Below are 12,272 nucleotides of genomic sequence, written 5' to 3' on the forward strand. Positions count from 1 at the left end.
CAAGATAATCCTACCCTCCATTGAAGAACGAATCACCAATAATGATATTCGCAGTGAACTCCATATACTCTCATTCTAACGAACGACAAACGTCTAAATCGCGATATTATACCCTCTTTGTTCCTCCAAATCCACCCGGACCGAATGCAGGAGAATTCGGTTTACTCGATGTTGTACCTAGTGAATCTCCCCATACAATCTCGTTCTTCTCACCTGCAGCCTGATAATCGAAGATCATGTATATTTCATGAGAAGAAAATAGTAAAAGTGGGTTAGATGGTTAAGATTGAGTCAGTCAGAAATTATGACGTGAAGGGCATTATTCATTCGAAACAACTCACATCTAATCTCTCTTTCATGGTTTGACTACCTTCTCTTTGACGCATGATCTTATCCATCTCTTTCTTCAATTCGGGTGATAATTTCTATCATGATCAAGGGATGGTCCGCGAGTTAGCATAATGACTTCTTACTTAATCAAAACCAGAGCAAAACAGCTCGATAATTCCCAATGCGCTGAGTTAAGATTTTAGAGATATGATACTAACATTGTAAAACTCCTCCTCTGACGGTACAGTAGCTATATACCGGCAAATCGATGATCAGTGGGTGTTAACAATATGCGGACAGACAACTTACCTCTCATCATTAGCACGCCACCTCCTATAACTGCATTCGAATTTGGTCAGCGGGAATATCGCAATATAGCACCTATGATAGATACATACTAGCCGACGATACTGTTATCCATCTAAACCCCAGCGAAAAGCCAAAATGTCAATGGAAGAATGTAGTCGGACGATCGGGGAATAATTCAGTAACTCACCTTATCCATGCACCTGCTGACATGTTGAATTACCTTCTTATTCTGATCTTTATCTTGTCGATTGAGAGAAAAGGGACCTTTGTAATCCTTTTGGTTCGTTGTTGTCGACTGGAATGTGTCTTCTTACAATGGTCACCGAGTAGTCAAAGTATCAATTCAAGCGTTTCACCACTCTTTATCGATTTCAACTTCTTTCCGAGATCTCAACTTTGCTGACGAAAGAGCGAATGCCGAACCGAGGAATTGAATTCTTTAAATGAGATAATTGCCTGATTCAGTATATTTTCATGTCGGTACCACCTAGAATTCTCACGTTTAGACCCGTTTGGATCACAGTGGTATGCGTCACATTATACACTTCATCTCTCTCTCTCCTTTTCTCATTCACTTCTTCTTTCTTCATTGCAGACCCAAAGTAATAAGCCAATCAACTTGGATTTCCATCTCAGAACTACAATTGTCCTTCTCACCTGCTATCCAAGGTCACGAATCGACTATATCAGCCGTTTGGGTATATTGCCTCCGAAATCTCGAACCCAACCCTTCTCGGCGTGACAGCAATCACTGGCACACGAGCTCAACTCAGCCTTTGTGACACCCCGCAGCTGGCCATATATCGTATACTCGACAGGTCAGAGAGATACAGCTCGCTCCTCCGCTTTCAAGAATCCTTATCGTAAAATTAGAGGTCCTTTCGATATCTCATCATTCAACCTCTCACCCTGTATTTCCCCCTTTCCCCTTAATTCCTGCTCAACTTTTGAACCCACCTGATCACCTCGCTGTCCTTCAAGTCAGACTCTGTTGCATCTTCGCAGGAAACAGCAAGACATCCTTTGAAGTTATCTTATTCGACCAAGTCAAGCAAGTCTACGTCGAACATAATCAACAAATTGATATTCACATTCCCCATCTATCCTCATACCAGAGTCACCGAAGTCACACATATATACAAAACATTATGCCTCCTCAACCTCCTGCTCCTCCTGTCTTTTACTCATTCCCTGACACAGATGTCCTCGTTGGTGAGTGAACATTTCATTCCAGATATTGCATTTATCGTTTTTGGGGGCTTCCCTATACCACTTGTATGCAAATGCTAATGAATGGTTTTGACATGGTAAGACTCTCTTGCAAACTTCGTCGTAAAAGCTCAACGTGATGCTGTCGACAAAAGAGGGAAATTTACCATTGCCCTATCGCGAGGAAGTTTGGCAGCGAATCTGAGAGGTTTAGTGGGACAGAAGGATGTGCAATGGGATAAATGGTGAGTACGCCTCTGAGCTCAATGGAGTTCTTTGCAATATTTATGCCAGTATGGTCAAGTAGAGTGGCTGAATTGACATTATCACACTCTTGCAGGGAAGTTTTCTTCTGTGATGAAGCTGCCGTCGCGCTTGATTCAGAAGATTCAAATTACCATTCCAATATACTTTCCTTCTTATCCGACGTACCTATCCCACCTGAACAAATCCATACTGTCGACCCATCGTTACTTGATGATCTGGAAGAACTGGCAGACCAATATGAGAAACAATTGATCGATCATTTCGCAAAATCAAATGCTGCTAGATATCCCACATTTGATTTGATGCTGTTGGGTATAGGTCCAGATGGTGAAACAGCTTCTTTGTTCCCTGGGCATGAATTGCTATCGGAAAGAGATGCTTGGGTGTCGTATTTAGACGATGCTCCAAGAGGTCCAAAGAGGAGGATTACCATGACGTGAGTGCTTAATTTTACGCGAGGCTTTTATCGTATGTTTTAGATGCTGACTTAGTGTTTGCTGCAATAGTCTGCCCGTTCTGACACATTGCTACCGAGCTGTATTTGTAGTATCAGGAAATGAGAAAGCAGAGATGTTGCACTCGATTCTTGATCATCCGGAAGAAGGATTACCTTGTTCTAGAGTACGACCTGCGTGAGTGATTCTAATTCTCCCTTTAGCAATCCTATGATATCGTGCTACGATTCCGTGACTGACAGTGGCCTTTTACAGTTCACCCGGATTGGTATTCTTTTTTGCCGATTCAGACGCTGCAAATCTCACCAAATACCCTCCAACGACTTTCAGGTGGATTGACAACGAGAAAGAAGCAGAGGAAGCTGTGGCTGCTGCTAAGATAAGAGCAGCCAGGAGGCTGGCCGAAGGTGAAGAGTAGATTGACCGAACAGTAGAGAGCTGTAGGTCATATAAAGTAAAGCGAGTCTTTTTCAACAGGTAAATTTTCGCTAGTAGTCGGCATCAGTATAAGGTACGGTTCACCTTCTTTTATTCCATACATCTGTATACAACCTCTTCAATTGACCATATGTAAGTGTCATATCATGACAAATGACAGTGAGGAGAAATGAGCAGACTGCAGATATAATCAGTTTACCATACTCAGGCTTTCACTCACAATGTCTAACAGTTGCAAGAAAGCAAAGTGTGAATAACCGCAATCACAATAATCATTCTACGTGTGAGACGACGCTTTTCTTCCGCAGACTCAAACTGTAGTATTTGAGGACTAGAGATCCCTTTTTTTGGTCATGTCAACGGCTTTCATCGCTGGTAGAACGCATGGATGGAGCCACGGACAAAGCAGAGTGGCAGTGTTGTACTCTATCGCCATGTCACTGTCTACATCGCGCAGTCTCGCGTTTGTTGTGTAAACTGAATGATGGATATGTAGCAAAGTAGGGAATGATATCGAGTAGATTCCAGTTTACATCTTCCCTTTTTCATGGCTTCATGAATTTCGATCAGCCAAGCATTGCTTCCCAAATGTGAGCTTGTTATCCATCCGATCAGTATTACGCTCATACGTCTCCGTCGAACAAAAGGAGAAAGCATCCGTCTCTTGTCTACATGTGACTCAGATGAAGGTTGAAGGGGATTATTCCGAGTCATATTTCCACCTTCTAAAAGGAATGAAATATGGGTAATAAAGTGCCTGATCAAGTAATTGACCGTTTCTCATAAAGACAGATGTTTATCACTTCGGGATAGTAGCATACCGTAACCATTTTATATCAGGAAGAAGCGGGAGATGTACTTTACGTGCATTTGGGAGAGCGTCATAAACAATAACAAAAATATTTCCTGGAATTACATAGGACTTTCTATTTATGTGACTTAGTGAAAGTTTGGGTATTTGTTCAGATAGGATGTTTCTCTTCTACTCTCTCGAGCGAACAAAGTGTGTAGTGTGCTGTACATCTGATTTGGACTAACGACTTGATAAGCTTCCAATAGAGTAGAAGGAAAGATAACATCGCCGATCGCAGTTAGCTCAAAACCTACATTCCCGTTATTTCTGGAATCAGCAAAAATCCTCCTCCTGGCTGCTCATTACTCGTTACTGCGCAGAATCAAAACACGTCAAGAACGGAATTTTAGTTGACTGTCAAGACAATTGATACTACGGCAAAGTCATTGTTGATATCATACCCCCACAGGACAAAAGATGTGTATATGACCTTCTTCACCTAGGTGAGTATTCATTTGCACTCCCACTTTGGTCAAGAGAAATTACAAGGCAAGAAAACTGACTATTGAAGATGATGATCAAAAAGCAGTCCGGTTCAGCGACAAGAAGAATCACAATGTCTTATAATAGGTTCACTCGACCTATAATCCTTCTCATCTTAGTGATATTCTTCTTCTTCGTACCTTCTTTCTTTCCTCAGAGAGATAAGACGAATCAAGATGTATGTGGGATAGAAGAGATTTCATGTTCGACAATACCAAATGAATTAGATGGAATCCAACTTGATCTAGGTAAAATATTGGCGAACATCAAATCAGCTATTGGTATTTCGATAAAATCATTTGATTCTTCATATTACACAAATGAATTAGGATTTCATATTACCAGGTTAACGTCTGAAGAATATAAGCAATCTCTTTTATCTAAATGGGAAAAATACTTCACGTCAACTTCGTCGTCTAGTTCAGAGGCAGGAGTAGAAGATGTCCTATCATATTTATCTTTCATCCCTCGACCGAAATCGATGATTCCTACGAATATATATACGACTTCAATGGAAGAAACAGATAAATTACCTGATCAATTTCAAAGTTGGACAAAAGAAAATTCAGATTGGATGACTAGATTCGTAGATGATCAAGGAATAGATGAATGGTTGGAAGATCTATTACCATCTACAGAAGTTGTGAAACATATGAAATGGCTAAAGGACGGTGGGAAATGGGGTGTAGTAAGGAGTGACTTGTTTAGGTGAGTAAATATTGGTGATTTCATATATCATGAAAGGCACCATTCCATCGCTATACATGCTTTCATTCTGGGCGAATTCATGCTGATGTGATATGTTTGTTCGTTAAGATATCTCGTATTACTTCTTAATGGGGGCGTGTATACCGACACTGACACTGCTTGCGTACGACCTATATCTGAATGGGGTAAAAACGCTATTAAACATAATTCGATTAATCCTCTGATAGAAGCATTACCTCAATTGATCTCTCTTTCTAATCAGAATCATTTATACAATATCGACAGCCCGATCGAGGACGATTCGCCTTCGCTTATTGTAGCATTAGAAATAGATTCACCGGCTTCGGGATCGGATTGGAGATCTGAGACGTTTGTTAGAGGAATTCAAATTGTTCAATGGACAATAGCGGCCAAGAAAGGACATCCGGTTTTCTTGGACGTGATTGGACATGCTTTGGATAAGGTTCAGGAATTAAGAGAGGTCGAGGAGAAAGGCTGGGAGAATGATGATTTGCAAGACATCGTGAGTGACAGACATTCGCAGCTCAGATCTAGAATCAAATTGATATTTGAGCTGTGAAAATCTGTAGTTGGAATGGTCTGGTCCGGGAGCTTTGTAAGTGGCTCTTCTGTCTCAAATCTACCAATCATACTTTTACTGACCTGAATATATATTCGCTTGCTAAGTACCGATGCTGTATTTCGTTATTTGCTTGTCAGATATGGATTCCATCCAAATCAAGTGTCAGGTCTGAATAGACCGTTACGCGTGGGTGATGTATTGTGAGTATACCACCTCCTTCCGTGCCCGTATGTATGTCGTTGTATGCCTAAACTGAATTTGCCCAATGTCGCAGAATCATGCCTGAGCAATCATTCAGAGCCGATGCGTCTGAAGGTTATCAAGGTGACGATAAAGTTGTATGGCATGGGTACGTTCCAACCTTTCAGTCTTATTACAAATTGGCAAACTAGCACTCTTGAATGTCAGTGCTATAGATTGATACTGATCACTTTCACAAAATAGTTTCTTCGGACGATGGAAATCCGATAAAAATTAATAGACACAAATCTACCATTGAGCATCTGCAATAGATATCGCTTATAGTTGTATAATGGGATCCATACCCCGGATTGAGGTTATCAAGACCACCCTGGTGTGCTTTTGCAAGGCAATTAGTTCCCTGTACTTACTGAACACTATTACAAATAATTAATCCAAAAAGGACTCGCTCTGCTTTTTTCCTGATATCAAATGTCAAGGCGAATCAACCGTTAGATATCGGATTTCTCCGTTGTCAAGAGGGTGATTGAGAAGTGCGTAATAAGGTCGGTCACGGTTCGCAGATTTTACCGATCAGAAAAGGTATCAACGACACGCTGCATTGGGCCACGATGAAGGGTGCAAGTCTCGTACTAAAAAGAACCGCATACGATCCAGTGCGTCAAAATAGATGGGAATGACCGTAGCTCTACGACCCCTCCCCTCTTCCCACCTACAATACGACACCTCGTTATCTCCTGCATAGGATCATATGCATGGTCCTGATATATCCAGGCTCCAGTGACAACAAAAAGATGATGAGGAAATAAGCTCGGATCGTCCTACAGTCGCTGTTCCGTTTCAGATACCAGGGTTCATCATCACTTGGATCTACGAACTTGCTGTAGACACTAAAAATAAAGATGGTTCGGGGCCTCTGAAATTCGTACTGATTGTGCTGACGGTGATTGCTTTTTGCGATCAGTGATGGTAACTATGTGGGTGGGCGCAAGGTTGAAACACTAGGTCGATGAGATACCTCCGGGGCAATCGATACCATGTGCATTCTAATTACCCTCACAAGACCTCGGTGACAAGGGCGCCAAAAACCTTCACCGTTGGGCGAAGCAACGATATCCCATTCGTTGGACCCTAATTGAAAAGTAGGTCTGAACATCTTATAGCACCAAAGTTCAGTCAAATATAGATCTCACTCCGACCTCTTCCTGTTGCCCTGCTAGATATTGACATACAGGTATCCGACGATCAATGCGATTGGGGTTCATGTTTAGCTCCTATGTACCTTACTCGAAACGGTTTGTGCAAAGTAGAGAATTATCACTTTTTTGGGAAGACCGAAAATGAAAAATTTTGGTCGTCAAGGACGATAGATCCATGATCTTTTCTATGTATATATAAACAGCCGAAAAGAGTCTTCATATATTCACTTTTCCACCTTCGTCTATTTCCCTCACTGCAAACGATAAAGAGATTTTACCAAGCTTTACAAACAAGCTCACTCTTTTTAAGCCGACTTGAGCATCGCCTTTATCCAATTTAACATTCAATTCAGCTTGTCAAGATGTCACTCGATATTACCGGTATGCCAGCGGATCAAGTTGAGGCTATTGCGAAAGCGGCTTTTGGTGATAATCTTGGATTAAAAGTTGGTCCAGTCCTTTTAGCGTAAGTGTTTTCATTCTTTCTCCTCCTTTCCAATTCAGAGATCAGTGGTTGATGATCGTTCATCTTTGACATGAAACGTATCAGGCCAATTTTCGATGCGATTCTTTACGGAGTCATGATGCAGCAATTTCAAAGTTGGTGGACATACTCTCGATCATCTGAGAGAGCGCCTCTGAAATATTTGACTGTAAGTATTGATGAGTTGATAAATATAGTCCTTATGTGATTGAATTATACTGATGACGGGGGTCTACCATCGGTGTGGCAGTATTACATCATGATAGCTTCGTCTGCTTGGACGTTCATGATCATAGCCTACCAGATGCATAACTTCGTTTACAGTTAGTGAAGAATATCTTTCTCAATAGGAATTTTTCGTCCTTCATCTTGAATGATTACGCTGCTGATTCTTCATTTGTGATTGACAGATTTCGGTAGATATACTACATTTCTGGAAATGCCTTATCCAACAGCATTCCCCGCGGTAGGCTTTGGCATGGTACGTCAATCCTGTCATCTATATTTCGACTGACTGTCATACTCAGATATTGGCTCACCGTTGAACTTTGATAGTCAGCAGCAGTTCAAGCTTTCTACACAGAACGTACTTTTCGCTTGAATAACAGAAGTTGGGTTTTACTAGGCTTGTTGATCGCTTGCATGTGAGTATACGATTCCTGAGACTCCAAGATCCGGCCCAATCGTACCGAGTTTCTGATTTTCACCTTATGATGAAAGACTCGGCGAAGCTGCCATCGTTCTGGTGATCATTATCAAATGTCGAGGAGTGGCGTCGGAGCTACAGGCTGCGGTGAGTGTTACGATCAGTACGATAGTCATTCACCAATGCCATCCGCTTACCTCTCGCTCCTGAATCCTCTAGCTTCTTTTGAAAGAAATTCGGACCTGGCAGTGTCTGACCCTTGCGACTGATGCGGTGATCACTTTCTCCCTCGCCTGGGGACTATGGAGCGCTAAGACTGGTTGGTCACACACCGACGCTTTGGTCAAAAAGCTTCTGCTGTAAGTAAATGCTTCCCACACTTGTGTGTGCGTTGTATGTGCTAACATAAGATAATATTGAATATAGTGTTACATTGGAAACCCAATTGGCACCTACCTTGATGTGAGCTACACTCCTATCCATATTATGAAGCTTGTATATCATCGATTGACGTCGTAAATCATAGTATGCTCGGGTTTGTCATCGAAATGTCCATTTTCCCTGCTTCTACCATGGGTATATTCTTCGAGTGGGTTCTTCTCCTCTCCGTACTCTGTAGCCATGTTGTTGTCGCTAATTTCCGTTGTCGGTTAGTATAATGATACCTAAAGGCTACACCGTTGGTTATTTGGCTACTTTGAACACTAGAGTGCACCTTCGAAGGGACAATGCTCCCAGTGGAAGTAGAGAGGGTAAAGTGGAGGTGAGTCGATTCTGTACAATCCAACTGGCGAATCAATCATCGAGCCAGTAGTGAACGCGCTCTTGACATCTAGACAAACGCCTACCATCTAGGTAGTGGTAGATTACAACAAGCTACTGTTCAGGTCGACACAGATACTTATATTGAGGTACGATAAATCAATCCATTTCACTTCAATTCAGATATCGCCTTTAACAAAGTGAGATCCAAGCTAACGTTGTTCTTTCACTTTTGGCTTTTTTTTTCTAGTCTTATCAAATGAAAGCCAGCAAAAATGGAGTAAATCGAGATCCAGATATGACTGTACATGAAGAAGAATCAATTGAAAACCTTGATTATGCTCATAATCTATCCAAACGGGATCTGAATGAGCCACGTCTAAACTATTAGATATGGGCTCTTCGTCTGGACCTGGACCTGGACCTGGACCTGGTTCTGGACCTATACCTAAGCCTGAGTCTGGAGTTTCAATCAGCAATAACAAATGGGACGATAATAGTAATGTGATTAAAGAAAAATGTGTACACAAGCTACATTAGCTAATCTGCGTTCTGTCATTCATTCCTGTTCATCAATTATTTAACAACATGCATTGTATATAGCAATCCAACCCGGTATCTGATGTGTCCTACGGTACGAGCTCTGTACCGAACCTCCTTTGTTGGATATACCTCGCTTTGCTCTGTTCAGTGAGACGACGGCGAAACATGGCTGACGCCTTGGTGGGGAAATTACATTCAAAAAATATGTTACGAGTAACACACTTAAACGGACCATTATGCGATTAGTATTGGAAGATAACACAAATTAAACTATTTTCTAGTTCCTGGATCTTAGATAGGCGTCTTAGGATCAATTCTCTACAGCCCAGCTGCAGTTTTTGGCGAGATATATCGAGTAGGACCGCAAGAAGGATGGTGCCAAGGTCAAGTTGTATATGGTATATCTGAAGCTGCCCTGTTCCCATCTTATTACAAAGATGATCAGGTACTTAGCATCGACGTTGATTGACAGAAGATGGTTCAGGGCAGCCATTGTACGGGAATTTATACCTGTAGCTTGTATGTTTAAAACTTTAATTCATTTCCATTCAAAAGCTTGGGATTTATATCCCTATAAAAACTGAAGGCTGTTGTACTGCATACAGGCTTGTATATAAGTACTGATGTATCTTCTATGGACGTCCATTTCTTTCTTGCACTCGCACTGTGATCACATGTCGTTGTCCAAAATGGAGATGATCGATATATCTGGAATGCCTGTGGAACAGATTGAAGCTATTGCCAAAGCTGCTTTTGGTGGAAATTTAGGATGGCATATTGGACCTTTCTTATTAGCGTCAGTTTCTTTGCTCCTCAAATCATTTACTGCACCTATCAAAATCACTGAAGAAAACTTGTATTTTTCGAAAATAGAGTATTGTTTGATGGGATCTTGCTGGGTGTTGTCAGTCAACAGTACCTGACTTGGTGGATATATTCAAGGCAGACAGAACGTCGTCTTCACGCTTTTCTCACTGTAAGTTGCAGGGCATCTATTATTTGGTGACTAACCTGAATCTATACAACTGCTGACCCTATTGAATTTGTCGAACAGCACTTCCTCTTAATAGCTTCCGTGGTATATACAGGATGTGAAATAAGTTATTGTCTGCATAATTTTGTTTACAGTAAGTGATCGCATTGAGATCGCCAAATTGTGTTGATAAAAAACACCCAGTCGGCCATGATTGACAGAATGTGTGGCATGTACTGTAGATTTCGGTCAATATAGAGTATTCTTAGAAGTGAATTATCCTCAAGTTTTCCCTCTTCTAGGATGGATAATGTCCGCCCCTGTTCAATTGTTCTACACAGAAAGATCATACAGACTGAATGGGGAAAGTCGAATACTCGTAGGTTTATTAGTATCTCTTATGTGAGTATAGTCTTTCTTTCACCAAAAACCTCGAGACACGGAACATTACACTGATATCGTGTTGTGGCAATTAAAAGTGTAACAACCCTAGGTGTTACTGTATGGATATTAGTAGCATGTCAATCATTAAGTTCTGAACTCCAAGCTTTTGTAAGTATCTCTATCCGACTTGCCCTCCGAAGAGGTATTGAACTTCCTGACAATACTTGATATACGTGAATAGGCAATTCTACCTCCGGTCCAGGCATGGCAGTCCCTCACTCTAGCTACAGATTCTATCATCACTGCAAGTATCGGTTGGGGTTTGTATAGATCAAGAACAGGCTGGTCGCACACCGATGATCTAGTCAAGAGAGTGACGCTGTGAGTGACTTGAACGTATCATCATGCAACTAAATAATGCGCGAGCTGACGTGGTTCTGTGCTGTTTCTGACAGAATCACATTGGAAACTCAACTTGGTCCAACATTATTGTAGGTGATTTATATGGTCTCCACAGAACGTATCAGCTAATACCAACAGTGGTTTCGTAGAATGCTGGCTTTCGTCATCGAATTCGCTATAAATCCACCTTCCACCATCGGGATTTTCTTCGAGTGAGTGAAGCCTTTTCACAGCATACGGTTGATAAGATTCCCAAATCTTGGAATGATGCAGGATACTGACCAGGAATTAAATGTTTATTAGACAACTCATTCCGAAATTCTATGTGGTGGGATATTTAGCCACTATAAATTCAAGATTTGATTTAAGAAGAGCAAGTTGTCCAGCCACCATCGGACCTTGTACTCCTTCTGTAAGTACAGTATCGGATCAAATTAGTATCCTTGAATGTCGATACTGACTTTTGAGATGTGAAATAACACTTTCAGAAACCGAATACGTATTATCAAGGTTCGAGTCCACTTCATCAAGATACAGTCATTGTTGATACCGATACATATGTTGAGGTAAGTCGCCATACCTTGGCAATATATCACCAAACGATTGGGCTGAAGTCTTCTTCACAAATCAGTCTTACAAATTGCAATGTACCCCACCTGGTATCAACAGGATACAGCAATTGGAGGGATTGAAAGAGACATGTGATGATCATTGGGTAGAACATCTCGATTTTCATCAGAGTAATAAATCCAATAAAACACTTCATGATCCAGCTCAACTAGTTTAAACACTCAGAACAAGAGTGCAAGAAGTAATGGAAAGAGATAGATAGTCGGGGACTATGTTTTCTGTTTTGGGAGTTCGCATTGGTGATAATGTAAGGGATGATCCTAAATAATGTATGACTTGAATCTCTCAACGCCAATGGATAATATATCATCAATCGGTGACTTTTCTGGTGATTTGCCAGAAAGGAAGAGAATCTCCATTGTCTTTTCATCTGATTTCTATCCCATCTACCAATGAGAATTGCATTCGTATGA

The 12,272-nt window shown here is 41.2% G+C and overlaps 5 protein-coding genes across 5 annotated transcripts; 4 read left to right on the plus strand and 1 right to left on the minus strand.

The window, feature by feature from the left end:
• Nucleotides 1–106: 106 nt before the first annotated feature.
• Nucleotides 107–849, minus strand: IL334_004824 (uncharacterized protein; the record flags this gene model as incomplete). The annotated part of the gene is made up of 6 exons (XM_062936539.1): nucleotides 107–220; nucleotides 342–425; nucleotides 549–580; nucleotides 640–669; nucleotides 729–751; nucleotides 827–849. 6 exons carry the CDS (start codon nucleotides 847–849, stop codon nucleotides 107–109), a joined length of 306 nt encoding a protein of 101 aa, XP_062792590.1.
• A 938-nt stretch (nucleotides 850–1,787) lies between these two features.
• On the plus strand, nucleotides 1,788–2,988 carry IL334_004825 (6-phosphogluconolactonase; the record flags this gene model as incomplete). Its single annotated transcript, XM_062936540.1, has 5 exons — nucleotides 1,788–1,851; nucleotides 1,952–2,093; nucleotides 2,189–2,551; nucleotides 2,622–2,747; nucleotides 2,826–2,988. The coding sequence occupies 5 exons, from the start codon at nucleotides 1,788–1,790 to the stop codon at nucleotides 2,986–2,988; spliced, it is 858 nt and encodes a 285-aa protein (XP_062792591.1).
• Nucleotides 2,989–4,417: 1,429 nt separating this feature from the next.
• IL334_004826 (uncharacterized protein) lies at nucleotides 4,418–6,113 on the plus strand (the record flags this gene model as incomplete). The annotated part of the gene is made up of 6 exons (XM_062936541.1): nucleotides 4,418–5,052; nucleotides 5,161–5,575; nucleotides 5,643–5,668; nucleotides 5,740–5,835; nucleotides 5,910–5,984; nucleotides 6,080–6,113. The coding sequence occupies 6 exons, from the start codon at nucleotides 4,418–4,420 to the stop codon at nucleotides 6,111–6,113; spliced, it is 1,281 nt and encodes a 426-aa protein (XP_062792592.1).
• Nucleotides 6,114–7,397: 1,284 nt separating this feature from the next.
• Nucleotides 7,398–9,318, plus strand: IL334_004827 (uncharacterized protein; the record flags this gene model as incomplete). Its single annotated transcript, XM_062936542.1, has 12 exons — nucleotides 7,398–7,501; nucleotides 7,586–7,688; nucleotides 7,770–7,842; nucleotides 7,930–8,000; nucleotides 8,075–8,163; nucleotides 8,240–8,312; nucleotides 8,385–8,524; nucleotides 8,592–8,627; nucleotides 8,692–8,754; nucleotides 8,820–8,928; nucleotides 9,002–9,076; nucleotides 9,178–9,318. The coding sequence occupies 12 exons, from the start codon at nucleotides 7,398–7,400 to the stop codon at nucleotides 9,316–9,318; spliced, it is 1,077 nt and encodes a 358-aa protein (XP_062792593.1).
• Nucleotides 9,319–10,144: 826 nt separating this feature from the next.
• IL334_004828 (uncharacterized protein) lies at nucleotides 10,145–12,016 on the plus strand (the record flags this gene model as incomplete). Its single annotated transcript, XM_062936543.1, has 11 exons — nucleotides 10,145–10,266; nucleotides 10,344–10,446; nucleotides 10,525–10,597; nucleotides 10,686–10,845; nucleotides 10,923–10,995; nucleotides 11,069–11,208; nucleotides 11,283–11,318; nucleotides 11,379–11,441; nucleotides 11,533–11,641; nucleotides 11,718–11,795; nucleotides 11,861–12,016. The coding sequence occupies 11 exons, from the start codon at nucleotides 10,145–10,147 to the stop codon at nucleotides 12,014–12,016; spliced, it is 1,113 nt and encodes a 370-aa protein (XP_062792594.1).
• Between the last annotated feature and the right edge of the window lie 256 nt (nucleotides 12,017–12,272).

Source organism: Kwoniella shivajii, chromosome 6 (assembly GCF_035658355.1).
Source record: "Kwoniella shivajii chromosome 6, complete sequence".
Classification (NCBI taxonomy): Eukaryota; Fungi; Basidiomycota; class Tremellomycetes; order Tremellales; family Cryptococcaceae; genus Kwoniella; species Kwoniella shivajii.